General features: G+C 38.0%; 1 protein-coding gene across 16 annotated transcripts in view; it reads left to right on the top strand.

Annotated features, from left to right (window-relative positions):
• LOC113111203 (neurofascin-like) overlaps positions 1–24,730 on the top strand; it is a 71,627-nt gene that overhangs the window by 15,427 nt on the left and 31,470 nt on the right. For 2 of the 16 annotated variants that reach the window (XM_026275741.1, XM_026275746.1), the window contains exons 1-5: positions 4,847–5,219; positions 15,950–16,008; positions 19,957–20,130; positions 23,185–23,202; positions 24,292–24,397. In XM_026275741.1, the coding sequence (XP_026131526.1) occupies positions 20,037–20,130; positions 23,185–23,202; positions 24,292–24,397 (218 nt within the window). In that variant the 5' untranslated portion in view covers positions 4,847–5,219; positions 15,950–16,008; positions 19,957–20,036. Of the gene's footprint in view, positions 1–4,845; positions 5,220–15,949; positions 16,009–19,956; positions 20,131–23,184; positions 23,203–24,291; positions 24,398–24,730 lie in introns of those variants that run through there. The other 14 variants (XM_026275747.1, XM_026275740.1, XM_026275745.1 and 11 more) reach the window with 11 other exon arrangements.

Below are 24,730 nucleotides of genomic sequence, written 5' to 3'. Positions count from 1 at the left end.
CTCATGCTTACCGGAAAAGCAAAGTCAGCTCGAATAACGCACCGACAGGACATTTCTTTGTAGTATACTTGTTCCTGTTTGCAATCACACTACTGTGTTGTAGCATGGTGCAGTACAGGTGTACTGTGCAGCACTGGTAAAATGACTCTATCTTCTCTTCACTTGTAATATTTTACAGTTTGTGATTTGATATAAGATTTCGTAGGATTTGCGTACACATGTGCACCCTTTGAAAGTCTGAAACCACATAGCCCCCCACCCCCCAATTCAGATTTTTTTTGGGGGGTCTTTGTTGTTTATGACCTTGCTTTATTGTTGTGATTATTTCTTTTTATTATTATTATTATTATTTTCTTTTCTTTTATGTAGAACACTTTGAATTACCATTGTGTATGAAATTTTGCTATACAAATTAACTTACCTTGCCTTGCTATGACCCTGACAGGAATGGTGCATTGGCCAATCAGCATCAAGGACCGTTTTCATAAATATGGATATAGATACAGCATCATTTACATTGATTTCACTTCCTTTTTTGACCAGCTGCTTCCTTAGCTGTTTCATCTCTCATTCTCTGTAATGCCCCATCTCTGTCTTTATGCGATCTGTTAAGTAGTAGTTCAGAGAAACCGTTTACATCACCTAGAACATTCTGATCCAAACACTCTGACATTTTACACCTCTAATAGCCCTGCTGTTCAGGGTCTTCATTGAATTACAGAGTCTACCCATGTTCCTGCTTAAGCTAAGCCACGAGCCAGTGGCTTATTGGGGAGAAACTAAGGCAGCCAGGTACCCTGCTGTTAGAGTTATTGTGTTTGTGTCAAGGCTGTGGCCTACCTGACATCTGCTCTGTGGTTGTACAAGTGACATGAGCGTAACCTATGACCCTTCAACTATTTAATGGATTACATAACTGATGATATCACATCCATGTTCATGAGACATTGAAGCCACTGAATCCAAGTGTTTTACTCTTTACATTTTGTGTTAATAATATGTAAATATGAGCTGATGCAAGAACCGAGGAACTGAGGGAGTTCACTTTAAAGTGCCTAAAAGAAGAGCTTCAGGATATATATGAAAGTAAATCAATATCATTGATCCAGATAGAATTTATGTCGTTTCGGGTCATAAAAACATTTTTTTCTTTCTTTGATGTTTCCTCTTTATGTGGCTGTTAAATATATGTAAGAAGAGAGTGAATTGGATCATGGAAGAAAGGAAGGACTGTCTCAAGGGTCACAAGATGTATCTGCTTGGCCTTCGGCAGCAGCTGTTCTGAAGGGCTGCCATTAAACTGACCCTCTGACTGGCTCCGTACACAGCAGGATAAGTGGAGAGGGGTCTTTGGATCAATGGAGGGTGGGACAGACCAGGACAGAATGTGTGTGAAGAGGTATAGACCTGATAAACGAAAGACCAGCTGTCTGCAGGAGCTGCCAGACCTCATCAGCAGGATCAGAGAGAACTTTCAATGTTTTTTGTACTCTTTACAGGTTTTTTAGAAATTCACCCCAGGTCTTTGGGAAACGCACCCCAGAATAGTTATCTATTATGGTTTTAATAGATATCGAAGGTGTCAAATTTGATTACTGTGGTGTAAGAAATTATTTCATGTAGGATTTGATTTCATTAGGAAAAACTGGCTTATTTGTGATGTATAATGCCTCTTATTGACTAGGGAAGTGATATATTACATAAACAGATGGGAGGCATGGGAACTAGCATGTGGACCTGGATACTCCTTCATCTAGATGACTTTAACACTTTGTTGACCTGACCAACCATTGAGAATAGGATCGTTGCCAAGTGCCATTAGTCAACGTGCAGCATGCATTTTTCTTACACGTGCTGTCTTTGAAAACAAGACAAAGACTTTCTTTAAAGGAATAGTTAATTGAAAAATCTATAACTTGATTTAAAAAAGAGCAAATAATGATATTATTCAGCAAGGATATAGTAAAATGATCAAAAGTGAAAATAAAGACATTTACAAAGTATTTAGATTTCGAATAAATACTCTTCTATTATTTTGAATTGTAATAATATCTCAAACGGTGTCATACCAAGTAGCCCTGGCATTATGTTGATCTTATACAGAAAGCTATAAACAATGTTTTATCTTTTTTCCTTTTATACACAAACAAGTGTTCAAAAGCCGCTGGGTTACACGACCGAACATGTCAGAGTGGGATGCACTCCAGCGGGACTCTCATGGACCCGTTTCAGCTCATTACTGGCAGCTTTTGTACATGGCCTCTCTCATAAACCTGCCAGCTCCCATCCATCCCAAGTGTGCTCTTCAGACCTCTCGTTAGTCTCTAATGAGCCGCCCCGTTGATTACTGAAAAGAAGAAAAAAACAACATCCAGTTTGTCTCATCCCAGCTTTCATTTCCCTCGACACAGACAAAGGAGGCCTTACTTTGCTCAAACAGCCATGATGCTCCACTGTTGCATCTCTTTGTTTTACTCATGTCCTATCCTGGAGCCTTTCTAATTTCAACAAGAGCCTTTCTAATTCTATCTTTCTCAAATACATTCATATTCCTCTATCCTTTCTTCTCCTATCATCTCTCTCTTCTTCCGCCCCCTCCCGCTCTTGCTCTTTTTAACCCATGCCCCTCCCTATCCCTGTGCCTTTGTGTGCCTCAAGCTGCTCTAAATATTTAAACAATGCAATTAGCGTTACACCTGATGCAATTGAAAGACAGGCCCTTTGTGACAGTATGCTATGGCACGGCAACACAGCAGGAATGTGTCTAATGTCTTTACTCGTAGCCTTTTAATGTCTGCATGATGTGAATACAGGTTTCGTTACCCCAGAACTTGTTATTGAATTAATATATCTGAATGTCACTTTATTGAAAATCTATTTTTAAGCACAAATGTTTTTTACCACCCTGTTAATCTATGATAGAATAGAATAGAATAGAATAGATCAATGATGATTTAATGATCCACTGAAATGCATTTTTTACCAAACAAAATTAAAGGGATAGTTTGTAATGTCTTTTCTGTTTCTCACTGCTTCCCCTGAGGGATTTAGATCTTCCAGCTCCTTGTAATTGCTGTGCCAATCACGAAGAAGTTACTTACATGAAGGAGCCCCTACAAAAGACATCAGTGGAAAGGAAAAAATGTGAAACATTTCCTAAATAAGAGAAACCCATTCTGCCCTTCACTGTGCTTGGACTGTACATGTTTGAGGTCACAAGCAAATACACTACAGCAACAAACACTGTTTAATCTCCACATTCCTTGATCTGTGTAGCAAACTGGGGAATAGAGAGGTTACTGTAGTGTTTAATCTCACTTTGCATTGAAATTAGGTTTTGAGCTGTTATCTTTGTATTCATGCTCACCGTTAAACTCCTGAAGATAGATATGCAGTCACAGAGGATACCCCTCATCATAATTTAATGTGCTTAAGTTTGTAATCTAAATACCTTTTAATTGTAAATCCACCTTGGAGACACAGGATCAAGGGTCCTGCTTCGAGTTAAGCTGTCAATCATCTGCAGCTCTTAGCTTTTACTAGATGGTACAAACTGGTACTTTGATGCATATAAGATGGTACTACACAATAACCATATTCATATACCATGGTTTATGAAGTAATACTTTTAACAAGGTGGCATCAAACTAATCAAAAGTGACATTAATGTTACAGAAATATTTCAATTGCTGCTCTTTTGAACTTTTTTTTTTCAAAGAATAAAGAATCCTGGAAATATGTATTAAGGTTGTCACAGAAAATATTAAGCAGTACAACTATTTTCAACAATGACAATAATAAGAAGCGTTTCTTGAGCACCAAATCTTCATATTAGAATGATTTCAGAGGGATCATGTTACACTGAAGACTTTATGACAAAAGTAAATTCCATTTTAAAATAAATTTAAAATAGTAAAGCTGTATAAATTTTCATTTCAGAAAAAAAATCTTTTTTCATAAATTACTGATTTTACTGTATTTTTTTAATAAAACAAATCTGACAACAAAAACGTATGCCACCCCATAAAAAATATTGCCACGATATATATAAAAAATAACACAAATATAAGATTCCATAATATTTTATAGTATGATTGTTCTGTGCATAAATAATACAGCAATCATTGTTGATTAGAATATGATAAGTCATCAGAATAACATGCATAACATATTTTCAATTATTGCCGCATATTGTCACACTGTCCAACAGCTCATTTTAATTAGAATCTTCTCAGAAGGTGTTTACATTATTAGATTTCTCTTAATGATGTTGCTATGAAAGTGTTTGACCTCGCTAGTATGTTATATTCTGCTATATATCAACACGCGCTGAGCAATTGCTATCCTGAATGTGGAATTAAGTACAACTTCTTTAATGAACCTTTTTTGTTTGTTTTGACTAGAAGCAAGAATTGTAAATATCTTTATTATTTTATTCTAACTCTCTGGGACTAGCATCTATGGGTCTCTATAAGTCCTCTCTAATCATAGATAGTGAGAATCGCATGTAGTTGACATTGTATTGATTTGTCAGTAGGTGACATGAGGGCAAGCAGGGAAGTGAAAAGGGGTCCAGACGTACACGAGATTGAGATGCGGGTCGTAATGGAGAGGTAAAACTCGGAGGGAAAGCCTGGAGGAGGGAGAGTCTTCCAGCCCGAGAAACGCTAAATCCACCCCCAGCTGTGAGCAGGCGGTATCCCGCTCAGAGAGGGGGAGGACAGCACACCTGACCGTCTCGGTTTTACATATATGTCATGCATTTGTGTTTTTCCTTGATGTGTGTATAGTTTTTTTTTTTTGTTCTGTGGAGCACGTTTGGAGATCTTTTTCAAAGGGGGGAGGGGTCTGCCCACATGGTGATTAATTATTTATAAGGTGGGCGGGGAGAAGTCAAAGTAGGAGGTGGCAGACGGGGGAATCTGTGTTTGCTGTGCGTGAGGGAAGCAGAAAGAGAGAAGGGACATCAGAGACAGTTAGTAAGGGCTTGTGGTAAGGATGCACAGAGGCATAACAGCCCTCAGTAGACATGTCATTAAGGAATTACAAACATGCTTTGCTTCTTGATGGCACAGGCTGTAAGCCACAGTGACCTACTCCTCTAGTCAAAGGATTTCAAAGCAAGTAAACAGCCAGCACAAATGAATGAGGAATCTACTCTAATAGAGATGACAGGCCAGCTCACTCTTACCAGTTAAGGAGACCTTCTTGCCTAAGAGGTAAATTGGATTTGTTTTCTTATGTATTTCATTGGTGTGTCTCTGCCTGGATTCAAAAGCAGACTGCAGAGAGCTGATTATTGCCTTTTTTGTTTCTGGAAGGAGAGAGAGTGCTTGACAGCATGCATCTTTTTTCTTTCATTCATTCTTATGTGTGTTTCATCCCACATGCTGACCGCGTTACACCGGGCTTTGTTGCTCTGACACATTTAGACTTGTGGATTTTATTCTGTTATTTTAGTTAGCTATGTTAAGCTTTTAATGAACATTCTAAAATCTAGAAATATTTAAATAAACAAATATGAAACGTATAACCGTTTCAAAGAAACAGAATACTTCTAAATACATGAAATAAATATTTGAAAGGTTAAATTAAATATTTGAGAGATAACACTGAATATTTGCAAGATTGGCAAATTGTATTTAATGTTATTGTCTCTCTGACAATAATTGTGTGCCTTTTGAGCTGTGATTTTGGTCTGCCTTTCAGATTTTGCAGTCAGTATGATGAGTAGTGTATTATTTGCCAGATAACATGAAAAGGGCATTTTGCATTTACATTTATGAGTTAGTCGTTTTCTAAAATAGTTAGACATTTATTGATGAGTGGTTGGCTGTGGATTAATACATATTGATGATGTCTGAGCTGGACGCTGGGATACATGTTGCATGATCAGGGTTGTCGGCTGTGACCTTTGTGAACTCTGATGCATTGTCCTCTCACATTCATTTTTAAGTCTTCCGTCTGTCTGCATATCTCGCTGCCACCACATTACTGAACATCATCTTCTGTCAGACTGAGGAGTAATGTTTATTTTACTGTAAAAACTAGAGCTGTCTGTCAGATGCATTGTGTCTAGCTAGCATGTGACTTGCGTTCAGAAGAAAACGGTCACTTGCTGAAGAACATACACCAACACAAGCCAGCTTCCTTTGACAACCTCAAGCACAACCACAATACCGGATATTATAAGATCTGTGTAGATTTTGACTCTTCAGTGATGTGTTTATGTCTTTGTCTCAGTGTGGTAAAGGCCCAAATGAATAATTGTAACTGTTCAACCAGATATGTTTAGTATACTGGCTATTTATTTTAACAATCAATTAGACTGCACTAATGAAAGTGTTTAGGGTGTTTTTTCCTTTTATTTTGTCACTCTCAACATCTCTTTCTTAGTATGTTCCCCCTTTTCTCTTCATCTCTGCTTACACAGTTATTTGTCAGGTTTCCATTTTAACACATCTTAAAGTATAGTCAACTATTACCGTATTTAGTGTTTACTATAAAGAGATCAGTTTATTGTGATAATCTAATTTTAAAGATCCATACATATCCTTCGTAAAACATAAGATTGAACAGTTCTTTCCATTCAGTGCAACAGTTTACATAAAAAAAGCTATTTATGTATAGCGATAGCGAAGAAAGAGACATTAGTTCTGCATGTTTGTATAGACATAGTCCCGCTTTAGGATTGGTTAAGACAGATTTTGCCAGATGTTGGAACTTTTAGATACTGTATTTTTAATATTTTAAAAGCTTCAGTCTTTATTCATTTAGATAAGTCAAATGCCTTACATATATCTGTCTGTTCTCATTAATGCTGCAATAATTACACATTCTCCTTTGAAGAATTCAGTGGTGAATACACGCAGCTGTTTCATATTTACAACATAGCAGTCATGCATAGTCAGAAAAAGGCTGTTTGCTGTCCAGAATTTGATGTTTTCTAGGAAACTCCTGGAATTGATATGCAGCATTCACATGTGATTGATGGCTACATGTCAGGATTTGTTCTGCCATGTGTAGCTCTGCAAAACACATGGGAGTAAATGGTTAGTGTCATTTTTCAAAAGAAATTCTGTCACGCCTTAATGTAAATATTGTAAGTGGCCTAGACCGGAACCATGAAGAGTGAAGTTCTGGATGAATGCACATGAAAAGGCAAAAACATCTCAGACTTGTGACAATAATATTATGGCATTGCGTAAAATCATCAGTACTGTTGAATGACATGCAATACAAGGGGCTGATTGTGTTGATCTATGCGTTTCTGTGCATGGGGGGCTGAAAAGCCCATCGCTTTGTGCAAGCTGAACAGGATGAGGTTAATGTACTCACAGATAATGCACAGAGATGCTCTTTCACTGTAAATATATAAACTTCATCATTTAAAAACCACTCAATTCTCTCCAGGAACATTAGAAATTTTCCCACAATGGCACATTTACACTTATTCTTAACCCAAAACACTAGAGGTTCATATATATATATATATATGCATTGTAAGCTTATGTGATTCCTTCTTACAGTACTTCTCATCATGACTGATGATTTACCAATTAAATGTGCACTGATTGCACAAAAAGAATGAATTATTTTGTAAATTCACTGTCTGGATTCAGTAATATACTTTCATATAATTGACGCTGCCTTTCAGAGTGGATAAATCCGCTGTTATCGAATAAAAAGTGGTCTGGTACTGCTCATTTACATCCTGAGATCGGACCAGACGTGGATGGATGGTTCCAGAATGTCTCCAATTACTCCAAGTCTGTGTGGTTTAAAAAGCCTTCTGATTTCCATAATGAGAGATTTAGCACTGGTGACACTAGCAATGCTCTTTTGGAGTATTAATCTTTTCCCTTGTGTTCATGTCAAGACTAGCTAAGCTCTTCTGCCGCTAGTCTGTTGTGGCAAACTTAGCAAAATTTCCCTCATATGCAGCATAATGCAATCACAGCTGTTATTTAGCACTTCCAGACCTATGCTTCTGTTTATAATAGCGTAATAGTCTTAAGATCATACTATAAGAACTGACATTTTGAAGGGAATATGGAGCCAGATGCTTGAATCCCAGATGGGGAACAGTTGTTGGACCCTTGGGCATTGCACTTGAATTGCATGATTTTTCCTGCTGATAGTGTGTGACTGAAAGAGTAATGTGTTGTAATGTGATGTAATTTAATATTACACACATTCATTCAGAAACACATTGAGGATCACAAAATAGCTATAAATGTTCCTGCATTGCCAAGATCACCAGAAGACAAAGGCTAAAATAAGAAACTACAGTATTGGCACACGATCAAAAGTATATGGAGTATATTTTCTCCATTTTTGGTTATTATTGCAGCTCGTAGATGTCAGAGCATGTTGTATGGATGTTGCATGACAGGTGAAGACAGAAACGTGTTTATAGCATGCAGAAATGTTTCCTTTGACTAAAAGGGATAGGCTGTATTACATGCCTAAAATCCACCAAAAAATCTGAGGAATAAATGCAGAGTTATGATCTGTATGTCTCTAAAAAGCATTGACCTGAATTATGACCTCGTGTTGCCTCATGCGCACAATCACAGTGCCTGAGGGCAACAGTACGAGCCGAAGCAAACATGAAGTTCAACAGAGCCCGGTGTGGAATACACATGAGTCTGATTCATCAGACGTCAGGCCGCCGTGATTTGCTGATGTCTTCAGATCTGAGAGAAAGGTGAATCTTGAGGTTTAAGGTTTTAGCATAAACTACAGAATTAAGAAAGCATCGTAAATAGCATGCGCATATATTATCTTCAGTGCCTGAATGCACCAACTGCATTGACCCTGTGGCATTTGGAACAGGTTCAGTCAGAATGGTTTAAGGATGGAGATGGTCTCCCACAAAGCTGGTCCTCTCTCTGCTTCAGGGGCTTGAAAAACAGCTCATGAACCCTTTGGATCCTCTGAGGCGAAGCGCAAAGTAATTAGCAGTATTTCGTAGGGATTTTCTTTGTTTGAATGTGATTAGCATAGAGTGCTTGTGTGAAACGTGTTTCAAGAGTGATTATGGGTTTCTTAGCAGCATGCTTGTCATGTTTTGGAGCTGTGTTGTCTTTGAGGAGCCTTTGTTGGAGAGTTTGTACCAGGAATTTCACTGCCTTTTTTCCAGTATCCCTCCATTGACACCAAACCAGAAATGAGCTCCTTTTAACCCATTTTTAACATATTTTATTTGGAACAGTTGTGAAAATTTTACTATGTTGACATCCCCTATTATTTACAAATGTCAATTAAATAGTGTTAATATTTATATATATTATTTAGATATTTCTTAAAGTTAAGTCAATTAATTTTTTATAAAAACGTTTAAATTACTAGTAAAATTGTTTAGAATTGTGTTAAAATAGAATTATATATACTACTGTAACATTGCAAAACATTTATTAAAGGGGTCACATGAGTGGTACAAGCTCTTGGTGCACAAAGAACATCTGTGAAGTTGCAAAGACTAAAGTTTCACATCAAAAGAGATATTATTTATAAAAGTTAAGAGTCAACTACATTGTTTGACCTTTCAAAAGAGGACACGACTAGAAATCATGTTTATATCACGTTTATAATGGGCTTTATGTTTATGTCTCGTCGCTCCGGGCCAGACAGGACATCACAATATGTTAATAGGCGTGACATTTCTGTCGCACACTTAAGGTATTCGGCCAATCAAGACGCACTGGATATCTGGCCAATCACAGCACACCTCACTTTTTTTTTTTTTTTACCTAAACCGCATAAACACATTTCATTACACCAAATACACCAGAGGTTAAAACATCATGTCTATTCTTTGTCTGTACCAGGAGAGACATGTTCTCTGTTGCCATCCCTTTCGTTGATTGGTTTTCTCTATTCTGAGAGCTTTGATGACAGCGTGTGTCCAGAATAATTACAAAAGAATGAAAAGCCCACCCTCCTAAATTAGCTCCAGGGGCGTTTCTTGTAGTTGTTATTGTGCAGTGGATGGATTTCTGAGGTTTAATTAATGGATTTGTCAGCAACTCATCTCCCTGACCCCCCTACTCTATCACACACTCATCCACACATAGACTCAAACACACATGCAAATTCAATCAAACTCGCACATAAGCATCCACACACATGCTAACGCACGTTTCTTATCATCCGGCAGCAAGCGGGCATCCCTAGAGACTATATTCACACCCTTCACACAATCCACCAATCCCTCCTTATGATAAGTGTGAACGAAGGAGGAGAAAAACACAGGGAGGAGCAGGAAACCCATGTCCCAGGAGGTGGGATGGCACAGTTATGACCATTAAGAGATCCAGAATGTATTTAATCACCAAGGTAACCCCAGGCAGATAGACACATCCAGGAAATGAGTCCCAGCAGCTATTTTTGTGAACCATCACTCCTGCAAACCACACTGCCAAAAGTAATTTCAGTAGTAATATCTAAGCAGTCTTAAAATAGGATTTACTTGAGAAGCAAAATGACATAAATATGTACTCTTGAATCTATTTTATTTTTCTTTCTCTAAAGGTTCCAAAAGAAGGGGGAAAAACATTTTGAGTTGCTTAGATGCTTTAAAAGGGAAATCATTCAGAAATATACTGTGTGGTATTTTTTTAGCATAGTTTTTTGAAATCCTGTTTTGTGCAGTAACACACAGCTGCTGCACCTCTAATGAACCCTTATTACTTTGTATCCAAGCAACAGCACACATGTGCGGTTTACATCGTTTTCATTTTTATTTGCCATTTTTGTGCCTTTGAAAGCCTGTCGCTTGAGACTGATTTGACAATGTAGTGCTTAAGAGACCTGATAATGTAAATAAAAAGGTTGTACATTTCGTACCTTCTTCTTTGACTTTAAACACAGCAAATTGCCACCCCATAATGGATATGCACGCTGGCTTGGTCATGGGCGTTGCACACTTCTCCTCTGGGATGAGTGTTATACTCAAAAAAATAAAAATACACACAATCACCCCTCACCCGATGTTGTTGCTATGGAGCCCTAGCGATCAGGTCGTCTATGGCGGGAACTCGGGCGAGAAGAGTTTGGATTATGAGCAGCTGGGTTGCATTTATGTTTAGATGTGGGCAGGAAGAAAATAAGAAACTCAAAAGAAACAATGAAGTGACTTAAACACATATATTAGTATGAATTGGGTCATTAGCAGGAGAGCTGGGTTTGGGTGTGTGCGCCATCGGATTGGTTCCTGTTGTCTGGCCACCTATCGCTGTCTCTCCTGAGGCACAAACTCATCTCGTCTCATTGAGTTACAGGATATCCACATGGCAAAACAGATTTTTATAATCCATTAAAACAGAATAAATAGGATAAAATATAAAATCAATACAAGAACACATCAGAGAAGGTTTTCCATTGGTCTGTTTACGCCAATGTGTGACCTTTCTGTGATTGGATAAATACTGAATTAAACTGCAGGAGGAAATGAGAGGAAAGCGAATGTGCTGGCGGAGATTAGGCAGAATCCAATTTCACTTCGAATGGAAGAGACTAAAGCTGTGCTGAAAGGATGTAGGAGGGTGGTCGTCTTTAAGGGTATAGGAGAAGAAGGGGGTCTTAAATATTTCAGTTGTGTCACAGCATGTTTTAGACATGCAGTAGACCGATAAAACCCACTGCTTGGTTAGTATGTGATGAATATCCTTTTAGATATCTGATTCAGAACATGTAATGGTGTATAAAACTACTGGGACATTTCAGACACATTTCTTATAGGGGCCATTTAAAAAAGGGACAAAACAGAAAAATGTTTTTAGTAACATCTCTGGGTTGATGATGATTACATTTGAAAAGGTTTTGAATGATCATTTTGGGGCACAAAAGAGTTTGTGCTGTCAAAATCTCTTCAAGGTGGTGCTGTTTTAAATCTTTGCTTTGATAGTTGTTTCTTCAATTTGATGGTTTAAATCTCCAATTTTGGCAACACTTTGAATTGTTGAATTATATATTTTTAATGTTGAATTATCATAATATTCATATAATATTATTTACTTACACACTACTGTTCAGGTTTGAGGCTGGTTAGATTTTTAAATGTTTTTTAACCAAAGTCTCTTGTGCTCAGCAGAACTGTTTTTTTTGTGTGTGTGTGTGTGTGATAAAACCCCCAGTATTTAATTTAGTAGTTTTTAATTAAAGAAAATGGAATATTATAATATATTATTTTGTATTATGTCTTTTCACATTCAGGATTTCATCCTACGCTACGCTCAGCATGTTGTGTTTTTATAATTTATCCCCATCCAAAGCTTTCAAAAAAATAAAAAGTACATTCATTCATTAATTTATTTTAAATGTGTCAACCTAAATAATCAAGCATCGTTTGACTTTCATGTGATTAAGTCCTCACCATCAGGTCATTTAAAACTTGTAATGTCAAAAATGTGTTTTAAATTTGTTTATTTGTCACTTCAAGACCATCAGAGCATCATGACCCAGATCTTCTCCTTGCCGCGAGGATCCCTCTCATCCCACCTTCAGTAGAGTAGGTCAGCATCTGGCAGCTTCCGGTAAAACATCCAGGCATCTCTTACCTCTTCTGGTTGCATATTACTAGATCAGCTTAGAATCCACATTAGAGAGAACTTTGGACTAACTTTTATGCATAAACGGTGTCCTTTTCCAGATTTTTGCTGGTGTTATTATACATGAGGTAATATTTGACAGCAGTGAGTGGGAGGAGGAAGAGTTTCGGCTCTAATAAGGAAGAGGTGGGATTGATTTATCGTTCCCTTTAGGGCTGGATATACGCCTCTTTCACTCCATTGCTTTTCCACCGTCTTCCTTTTTCCCCCCGTCTTCCTCTCACTTTCCTCCAAACTACTTTTCATTCTGCTCCTCCGAGGTCCCCCTTTTCTGTGTCCCCTTCCTTTCCTCTCCCTGCCGCCCCCTCCCCGCATCTATTCTCTCCATCCTCTCTCCTGGTATAACTAGGTCATTCTGCAACACTGAACCATCACTCCTGCCAACCATGTGATCCACACAGCTCTGCACACTTTTCTGTCTTACCTTCACTGAAGTATTAGTTTATCTGTCCGGACACTTTAGTGCAAATTAAAGCATAAGTATGTCCACAACCAAGCTTTAGTTGAATGACGTTGCGAATTGGACCATTTTGCCCATCTGTGTGGATCGTTATTACTGTGGCCTTCTGACCTGTAAAGGCTAATAAGATCCGGTAATGGACGGTGTCAGAGGTCACACAGGAAGTGTATTCTGTGAGGAGCAGATGTTACTGGACAATATGAGATATTTGGGTGACAAATAGACAATAGATGTAAAACTAAAGGAGCATGTAAACATTGCGCTTCGAGGGAGGCAGGAAGAACCTTTTGTGAGCTCCTGGGAAGAGGTCTGGTGAAGTTTGAGCAAGAAGCTGAGTGTATGATTGTGTAACTGCTGGGTTGTCTGGTCGTGTCAACGAGAACAGAAGTTCAGATTACCTTCCTCCCGGCTTTTGTGGGTGTTTTTGGTTTGATGTGTCCTCATGTCTGTCCTTTCCCTCAGAACTGTCCACATTTGTTACACAAAAATAGGGCTGTTATGATTGCTTTATTTAATTCCTTGATTTAAAAAAAATATTTGATTGCATTTTGTTGAGTTACTGGTAAGATACCTGAAGTGGTGCAATCCACAGAATGCATTATTAGACCTTTTCCCAAGGCTGTATGGTATATTAAACCCATTTAAAAATTATAATAGAGCATAATGCTGTTGGCTCTTAGTGTATTGGCATACAGTGCAATTGCCAACACAGTGACCCAAATTTGATTCCTGTCTCAAGGTTCTTTGTCAATCCTGCTCCCCTCTCTCCATCCAATGGTTTCCTCCTGTCATCCCTGTGCTGTCCTATCTCAATAAAAAGCATAAAAAGCCCATAAAAATATAAAAAAGAATAACAGCTGACATTGTAGGCTACTCTCCCAGGAAACAGTCCTCGTCCTCCATAAAATGCACACATCTAAATATTTGTGTTGAACTGTTTCAGCGGCAGCAACAATACAATCGCAAGAATAAAAGTTGCGCCTTCTTTCTTTGCGTGAAGATTTGGGTGGTGTTATGCAAATCTTCCCACACAGTGACGTAGACATGTTGGGGGCATTTTTAAACAAGGTGTGGACGAGTCTTAACTTTTTTAAGAATATCTCTTTGGGTTTGGGACTTTAGTCCGCTTGTAACCCTCCAAAGAGAAAGGAAACCTTGAAATCGCATCATATGACCCCTTTAAATTCAGTTTTTTAGGGTTCACTGTAGTGTTGCTGTTCTTTTACTTTGTAGTTGGAAGAGTGGTTGTTGTGTGATCTCTGGGTTTAATAGGTGGTTGGTAGGATGTTCTGAGGGTTTTCAGTGTTTAAGTACAGTATACTGTCAGTAGGGTGTTACTAGAAGGTTGCAAGTGTGTGCTTAGGATTTCTGAACATATTGCTATGCATGGATTGGTACAGTAGGTGGTTGATATAATGTTCTAGGTGGTTCATAGTTGGTCACTGTTTCCAAGCATGTTGCTTTGCAGTTACTAAAGTGTTCTGGATGGTTTGCTTGTTCGAAAGAATATTTTGGCGATTAGGAATGACTTGAGTCCTTCCCTCAGTATAAGGCTATGTTCACACTGTCAGTTTTTCAGACTGACAATTACATTTACTTATGGATTTAAGTCTCAAAATGTCATGTTCACATAGTAGCTTACAGAGCATCTTGAAAATTGTCTGTATGAATGTGCAATGGTACTCAAGCCTGTATTCCATAGCAATAACCATAAATGACTGTACTGTGGTTGAACATAACCATATTAAGGAGTCAAATGCAGGGCTGATAACTATATTCTGATGCTGTGATTATTTGACCTGAATCTATGGAATTATTCCAACCATTTTATTGTCTACCAAACCTCTCCTAAGCAAGCCATATGAGTGTTCAGGGCATTTCAGAATTGTGCAACTGGGAAGTGTAATGGTCACATACAAGCGGTCCCAAAGTCACACAATTTTAGCATGTCTTGAGCATGCTCACATCCAGACAGTGTACTGGCGTAAGGTATTTCCTGTTTGTTCTCCTACTCAGCATCTTTCATGTCCATAGAGATCAGTCTGTGCTATGTGCCACTGGAGAACGAGACATCAGCAGGATTCACTCTACCCATCTATCAGCACTTCATCCATCGCTCTATATTAGTCACAATTCTCTCAATCCCTGATTTATTTTCACTGTTCTAGTGATCTTTCTATTTCACTTCCTCTCTCAATATTATGTCAAGTCAGGCAAGGCCTTGTAGTCTCTTTGTTTGACAGAGGTCAAGCTGCAATGTTTCAGAGGTCAAGATTACACAGCTCCTGTCCTGTAGGCTACTCAGTAATCTCCTCTGTCTTCAGGGCCACAGATTTTGATGTGAAGTTTAATGCCTCATGTTATTCACTTTATTTTTCCCATAAAACCATTTGTAATGTAAAATTGTATGTGTCTGGCGTCTGGTTTCATTCGCTTCCAGCTATTTTTTTTTTATTTTTAATTGTTTTGCTGTTTGATATTGCAAACTGGTCTTACCATATTATTTTAACATATTAATTTAATTATGAACACAATGGTGTGTATTGCAAACAGTTTTACCATTTACTGCACTTTGTAATTCTTCCCATTATTTCCCTATCAGCGGCTAATGAACTGGAAGTTCAGAAAACGGTTAACTTAAAAAAAGGGGGGGGGGGTAATTAAAGTCTCACATCTCTGAAGGTAGAGGAGAGAAAACTGAAAGAAAGAGTTAATAAGTTTTCTTTCTATGTAACTTTCTCTATTAAATACCAGCCATATATATGTGCAAGCTAAAATTAGAACAAAAATAAAAATATATATATAATGGTGAATCAACACGTTTTGAAATGAGCATAACACACTGTTTTTTTTTTTTTTTTTTTTGTCTTTACAGGTCTTAGAAGTCTCTGCCATCATCAGCCTTGAAATTGGCCAAATTCCCAACCATTTTGTGTAAGTACCTAATTATATGCTTATCTTGATTGCCATGCAGCTGACATATTTTAATGCTATTTTGATTGTAGAATTATCTATCAGGTATTCCAGAGAGTAATGTTATAATGTTATACAATTGTATTCATTCATTTATTTATTTATTTATTGTATTTATTTTATTTTATTAGTGAAACACCATTTAACATTTATTGGTCACTATACAGAAACCTCTTACCACTGAATGCTGCGACTGACCAGTCATAATAAATTCGAGAAAGCTGTTTCATAATGTATTATCTGCTACATTCATTAATTTAAATGTTGGATACATTTTCAGATGGCCTTCTTATGTCACTGTGAACGATGTATCATTTATAAAATAAATACTTACTCTAGTGTCAACACTGTCTGTGGGACATTATGGAAAATCGCTCTCATGGCCTCAAGTAAATGAGTGTAAATGTTTTCTAAAGTCTATTGAAAATGGAGTGTTAAAACACGCATATGGTGTGTGTTAGTGACAGCTGTAGGGGGCATCTAGTCCAGCATCTTCAGAATCTGTCTCAGTGAAGAACAGTGTTGAAGGGGGTCCGAGGAGGAGTGAGTTGGGTGTCTAGGGCAGAGAGGCATGGCTCCACTGAGGGTAATTGGCTGTGATGGCCATGTGAGTATTTATAGAGTGGGAGTGTGTGTGTGTGTGTGTGTTTGGATGAGAAGACTGCCTGGGGCTGTACTACCATCATCACACTAGGGACACAGAGAGAGAGAGAGACATAGAGATGAAATCCCAGACTGTTAGATCTTCAACCTACAGTGGCACCAAGGACATTTGACCTCACAATGACAAAATCTGTTCAATATATGTTTGTATTATTTACATTGTTTCTCCAGTGTCCATTCTCTTATTCAGAATAATTTCAAAATGTGTCACTTTTGCCACAGAATAAGGTCTTCCAGTGGGTGCTGCTGTCATCATGCATTAATAATCTGTGTTAGCGGTGACCATTAACGATTGAAGAGTGCGACACTATGCCCACTCACCTGCTCTGATGGAGCTCAAGTGGGTTTCAGAATTATGTTGTTAATGACAAAATGTTTGAGTTGCACGATGAAGCCCACCTCACTCACTTCAGCCCAGATATAACAAGCCATTTGGGAAAAGCAGGTTTCTGTTTTTCTGCAGTAATGTTTATCTGGTTGTTGATGAAAGGATACTAACTTGAAATATGGATGCATCTAGACATACGTGCAAATAAGAGCACACAGGCTGTTTAATTATATGGCATTAATGAATCCCAGAATGCAGTTGATGAGCTGGTGTTAACATAATTAAAAGTCTAATTTAAAAATAATTTCACTCTGGGCTGGAGTTAAAAAGGGTCTATCTGTGATTAGAAGATGCTTTTTCTGAAGTGCATACTAAGGTCCAACATTAACTTCCCCATGCAATAGCAGGTACATTTAAATCCATAAATATCTCTGATTGCCCATGAAAATCTTTTTACTAATTTCTACACACCCAAAACACTCAACATTTGTTCCATGTTTCTTTAGCTTAATGTGCTACCACCTCCATTAGAGACTTAAAATTTATAAGCCTTTATATATTATTTAATATTATATGTTGAAATATTTATGTTTTTAGTTTAAGTATTAGCAATTTTGTTTTGTGCTTTTGTTAGTTTTTATTAGTTTTTAAAGAACATTTCTATGTAGCTTTTCATTTCATGTTTATATATATATATATATATATATATATATATATATATATATATATATATATATATATATATATATATATATAATTTTTTTCAATTAACATAAGATTTTATGCTTTATATTATCTAAAGTCAGAAAATTAGGTATTAATCTGCACCTGCAAAACATAAATATTCATTCATAGTTTGACAATTAACTTATTTTTAGGCACAAATGGCCTTCCATAGCCAACAAGTTAAATGTATGTGCAATATGTAATGTAATATGTTTTTTTTTTTTTTTTTTTTTTGCTTTAGTCAGCGGTCAGCAACCAGTCAATGCTCAGGTCAATTAATAAGCTATTACTCTTGCGTTATTCATATTTTGTATATTATATATTGTAGACACTAATGAAATGTTGCTACTCAGTGAATGACTAAGCCATGGCTTGACTGGCCTTTGGCAGGAAGCAAACCCTATTCCACCCTTTCTAGGACGTGTGCCATGAATCCTGTCTTCACATTGCTGGGGTCACAGAAGGAGACTTTGACACATGCTGTTGGCCCACATGCTACTCTGTAATCTCAATAAACTACAGCTCACCGAGCACAAAGCACTTCATCAGATGTGTCTAAACTTCAGTTTGCTCCTTGGGAATGTATTGAAAAGCCTCAGAATGATGGGGGATGAGACCGACAATGCTGTTGGTTTCCTTGAGTCTTTTACAGTATTTGGGTTAGATCATTACTGTACAGACATTCAACATATTGTCAGTTCCTCAGACAGCTGAGCCTGCCAGAGAACTCCTGCCGGAGGAGTTTCATCCTGGAGGCATGCATGCTATATGAATGTGTGTATTTATTATGGCAGGTTTTTACCATGGCACCAAAGTGGTAACAGTATTTAACAGGATTTTGTAATTGTTCTTATGGGATTCCTGGCAGCCTAAATAGATTCTGGCTCTTTGAAAGAGTTTGAATTAGAAATAAAAGGATGGCATTGTATATGGGCTGACAGTGACCTCTCTGGCAGATTGTTTCTGGCTTTAGCCCATCTTCTCTCCAGGCCTCAGACGGTCTCTCTCACTAACCACCTGGACTCTGTTATGACGAGTATTGATGGTCAGGTTGAAGGGCGTTTTGTGATACAAGTTCACTGCATCTCTCTTGTTTTGTTTTTGTACTCTCCTCCTGTGTCTTTACATTCACATTCAGTAAGTGTTGTATAGCTATTTACTGCATTTTTAAATAATGCTCTAGTAGTTCAGTGGTTACATGTTACAATCAGTTTTAACACTTCTTGACTGAAGGATATGAAGAGGTGGCATGTGTTGTCTTCACCTAGGGAAGATGAGGTACTTTAGACCCATGCAGCAGATGGTTTGTGTGCGGATATTTGATAATGATCACATCAGTGTGATGAAGGAATTTCTCACTTGATCCAAACTCTCATTTTTTCCATCTGTTTAGTACAATTCACACTGACAGAGAACATACAGTTTGTAATATCTGATTAATCGAACAACAAGCCACAAGAGCAGAATGCTGGAAAACCATCATTTTAGACTCATTATGTTCAGTAGAGTGGAGAGACCAAGGCTCCAACCAGTGATTTTAAAATTGGAATTTTTTTCATATAATAAAGGATCCACCTGAGGCATATGAATTACAGTGCTGCGGCTGCTCATTTACATAATGACTCTGAGATCAACTATTCCAACTAGATGGTATCTGCAGGGAAGCGTTTGTCACTGACCTCCAGTCAGTGTGGAGAGACTGTCAGTTTTATGAAAGTAGGATATGACAGATGTGCCAGAGGAGTTAACGTCTGCTATCAGACCTCAGTGGTTTGTATAACAGTCCTTTCCTCAATTTTGGGGTTCAGTGCCACATCAAGGGAGCAGATTGACCAGCAAGAGTCCTTTTCTTTCAGGTTTGGAGGTTTGCATGGTGTTGTGTAGGTGTGGTGATGCGCTGATGCTGCATTCATCTGTAAGAGGGCCATTGGCTCCAGGGAATGCTAGTGTCAACTGCAAATGTAGGCCAGCTGAAAACCTCCACGCATGCACAGCCCACGCCTGCTTTTCTCGTGAACACAGCAGGCACATAATTCACACTCAAAATTTTGTATTTTACCATTAAAGAGTCTCCCTGCAAATTGTGGATGAGCAGGACTCTAGGAGGAATGCATTTTGGAAGGCCAGTGCTGCCTCCTAAATGTCACACTAATGTTGAGCGAGTTTCTTAATAAGCATTTTTCTTTTCACAGGTCGTACAGCGCATCTAAAAGTGTGCAAGTAAATCAGTAGGGACCTGGGACGGGAGGGATCAGCCAATTGGAGGAGAGAGATGTGGACGCAGGAGCGGTGTGCGGCACTGGCAGTGTTGTCAATAATCTTGCTGCTGTCAAAGGTGGTGGCTCCAATCGAAGTCCCACTGGACCGTAAGTCATCATTGAAATTATAAATTGCAATATGTCATGTTATATATATGAAATTTAAATATTGCAAAAAAAAAAAAAAAAAAAAAAAATATATATATATATATATATATATATATATATATATTTTTTTTTTTTCAATATTTACATTTCAGATATATTACATGACATATTGCAATTTATAATATGTATATATTCTAAAATATTATGAAAATATCAAATTTCATATATATTTTAATTCATCTTGAAAGGAAAATGTATTTGTTTAGTATATACAAGGGGACAGAGAATTACAGTCCCATCCCCCATCACACAGAAACACACACATGTTCAGACCTCCATAGTGTGCCACTTCAACTCTGCACTAATGGGTGTTTTTGATGAGTATTTTTTTTTAAACCATTCTTTGAGGCTGTAATGGAGTTATTGTTCTGCCTTTTTGCATTACATCATAGTTGTGATATCAATATACAACTTTTGACATATTTTCACGTGAATATGAAGTTTTCAAACAAGCTTTTCATAAAAAGGCATCAGATCAGTCAACAATTCCACTGTAGACCGATACGTCAGCTAAGCAAATTTGAAAATATTTAGATTTGCACATTCCTGCTGTCCTGCTATAAACAGCACTCTGTATTATGGTCATACTATTTATACAGCGTAATAAATGAGGAAAATCCATTATATCTGAACTGCTTCTTAAACAAAGAAACCAATAAATCCACTCCGCCTTCTGCTGTCTAACTGTATTTGTTTTACTCCTCCAGTTTTTTTTTTTCAGTTTCTTTCTAATAATAGACATCCAGGTTTGGCTTACACTCTTCAGAAAAATGATTTGAAAGCTCATACAGAGCGAGACACCCCAGCGGCGCTCAGTGCTCACCAGCTTCAACAATAGAGAGAATTCAGCCTGAATTCAGGGGCTGTCAGCACCTCCCCAGCTCCCCTTCTCCGCCTGTAATCTCAAGACGCCATCATTCGCTTTTCCTTTCTCTTTTTCTAATTTTCCCTTATTCTCGTATTCCGTCTTTTGCGTGCCCCCCCCCCTCCTTTTTCTCAGGCTTTCACTATAGGCCTGTCTGTGTGAATCTCTATTGATCTGTGTAGATAGAGAAGATTGGAGCACTGATCCTGTCCCTGAGCACTTCATAATACTCCTCTGACCTCTTGACCTCTCTGAATGTATTCAGCAGCAGGGGCTACTGGGAAATGACAAGCATCTGATCACACTATTAGCGACTGTATTGTGTCTTCTTTTGTATGCTTCTACTCCATATTACATGCACCATCAAAAGCATTTTATAGACCAAGGACCCCTGTTTGGATCGAGAGACAGAGCAGTTACATACATTTATAAACAGTACACATAGTATAAAATATAAGTCTGACCTGTGAAAACAAACCTTAAATATCAGATTGAACCCATTCCAAAACAATTACAGACAGATAATCAAACCAAATGTAACCGTGTCATAACCTCCATGATCTACATATCTGATATGAGCTGTGCCAGACTCTCGGTCATACTGGATGACCTGGACTCTCTGCCAGCCACTTCCTGTTACCGGAGCTGCACAGACCAGCCCCCACTGACATAGGCAGACAGAAAATAGACTGACTTCCTCAAACTAGATGACAACAAGAAATCCAAATTATTTTGAGAGATGACCACATTGCCTCATGAAACCTAATCATAATTCAGATTAAGCTAATATGAACAAATGTCATCATGTACAAGCAATAATAGTCAGACAACCTGCAGAACACCCTTGATGTAGAAGATGTATTGAACTAGAGATGTGACTTACTTCCCTTTCACACTGCGATTCCGGAAAATACACGGTTAATGTGTCCCGGCAATTGTTCTCGGGTCACTAGATTTTGCCCCTTACACACTGCCAGTGATTACCCGGAATATGTGCGTGCTTTCACACACAACCCGTAAAGGTCCTGTAAAGACACGTGACATCAGGGCATAAACGTGTAATGTATGAGTCGAAAATGCTAGGCATGTTAACTTTCACTGAAGCTGTTGTCACTGAAGCTGGCAATGTTACTGACCTGGGATCAATCCCGGAATCAATCCCAGGACATGTTTGTGTTCACACAGAAGGCGACTTGGTAACGTTCTGCCATTTTTCCAGGTCCAATGAGCAGTGTGAAAGGGGCTTTAGCATCTCTCCATTATCTCCCTAATGATCCTTCACTCCCAATATCACCCTCACCCCAAATGTGATTTCTATTGATGGGGGTTGTCATCGGCTCCCAGCTGACCTTACACATGCACTCACACACACTAACATATATTTCTCATGAAGTCCCATCCCTGTGTGACCTTGCTTATGTTCTATGATTGATGTCAGATGATGAATGGCACAGAGCCAGAGATGCACCTGTCCCTATCCGAAGAAAAGCACAATAGACACATGGGTGCTTTCTGGTAATAACCTGAATATGAAGGTCATATTCCTTTAATTAGCAAAGCACAATCACAAAAGCAATTCTTGACTCTTCTGAGAACATACATCACATTGATTGCGGTTATTATCGAATGTGAGAAACCCCCGCAAGGCCTGTCACTTTAACACACTGACAAAGAAAGACAGTCAAAGAGTAAATATACTGCCATATGGGGAAGATAAATGAACCAGTTATGATTTGCTAATGTGACAGTGATGTATTTTTGATATGATGATTTTTTTCTGTCTTAAAATTGATCTCCCTTCCCCTTTTTTTGTAATTTTCTCTCTGCTTCATTCATCTGGTGGCCCATTAACAGGTAAGTTTATTTGTTTGGTTGCTATTTTGGGTGTTATTATGTTAAAGTAGGCTTAGTGTTGTGTTTATAATAACTGTAGCAATCTTATTTCAGAGTTTAGCAGCCATTAACTAAATTATTTGTCTGTCTTTTTTCTTATAACCGTAGTTTAGTAGCAATTTTAATATATTAATGTAAATGTTTTAATTATTGTCATCATAGCCATATTTCCTCACTCTCTGTTAACTACTCAAACAACTGTTTTTCTCTTCACTCGCCCCTCTCGGAACTAACAGCAAAGATCCAGCAAGAGCGTAAGTGCTTCATTAACATGGATTAACTTGTCAATTATTTCAGCGGCTGGTTTTTAATAGAGCTTACAACAAAACATATCACATCTGAAATCTAAAGAACAGAGATATTACTGCTTTGATGTTACAGTTAGAGCCAATACAAGCCAGAAAAGAAAAAAAAAAACATTGAAAAGACCCTCAAACCCAGTCTCGAGAGCTCACAGAAGTTCACTGTGCTACTCTAGATAAATTATAAAGTCTATAATTTATTAAAGCTGATTAATATTCTAATGTAAGCCCAAGAGCATGTCTTTTTGGCAGGCCATGTCTTTGAAGGGAAGGATTACTTCAGGGGTTTGTTGGCCATGCCAGAATACAATCTGAGCCCGCTAGAAGTAGAGTAGAGCAGTCAGGAATCTTGTGACTAAAAAGCCATGAACCAAGCCAACCAGCTGGTGAAGCACAGCACTACAAACTTTGTTTTAAAGGTTAAAAAATGCACATCAGCCAATAAGACAAAGTTGATTAGAGAAATACATACAATCCCACATAGGCTTCCAGTGTAAAAAACCTAGGGATCTGTGGCTACCACTAACATGACCAGCCTAAAAAGAGAGAGATTTTATGTACAGAAACAATATATCTTATATTTTTTGCTAAAAACGTACATTCGCAGTGCTTCATGGGAGTGGGTGAGCACTAAAACTATCTTGTTGTGATTTGCTTGTCAACATTTTCTGATTGGTGGACATTTCTATACAGAATTGTGGGTAATGTAGTTTTCAACAAATTCCACTGTTTAACTGTTGTTGCGCAAAATTTTATGTAATTATATAATTATATAATGGATAGTTCTGGATTCTATTTTAGCTTGCCTGTTAAAATATAAGCAATAGTACATATGCAATTAGCAAAGAATACGTGATTTGATGTTTGTCTGTCAATCAAAACTTTGTCTGTCTGTGCTTGTTGTGTCTATATTTTTGATGTTACCATGAGAGTGAATTGAACAACCATTTTTCAAGAAATGCAGAGCTTGCTTATGTATACATAACATTGAGTTCTCAGTGCTGGTCAGATAAGACTGACTCTTTGTCCCTCCCTCCACAGTCAAACAGCCCCCCACCATTGTGAAGCAGTCACTAAAGGACTACATTGTGGACCCCAGAGATAACATCATCATTGAATGCGAGGCCAAGGGGACTCCAGTGCCAAGGTGAGAAAGGATGAAATCTTTTTGTCTTTGTGCCATCTAGTCCTACTCGTCCTTTTTGTCATCTCTCACCACTTTTACATTTCCAGTTTGTCAGCAAACTCCTACTGTAGTGTATACGTCCACTTTCACATCAATTCTCTGTCTCTCATTCTTCCTATTCTGTCACTGTCTAATTAACCTTGATGTACATTAGTCTCGGCATAACAAAGACCAGCACATTTTTGAGAGAGTGACACCCAATGGCCCAACCTGACAGTGGCAGTGCCCTCCCTCTTGTACCCTTCTCATGCCATCAGAAATGCAGGGCGCTCATTCTGGCTCCAGTCCCCTGTT

This window comes from Carassius auratus, chromosome 11, assembly GCF_003368295.1.
Source record: "Carassius auratus strain Wakin chromosome 11, ASM336829v1, whole genome shotgun sequence".
Lineage (NCBI taxonomy): Eukaryota > Metazoa > Chordata > Actinopteri > Cypriniformes > Cyprinidae > Carassius > Carassius auratus.
Note: the sequence above shows the minus strand (reverse complement) of the source record. Positions and strands in the feature narration are given on the sequence as shown.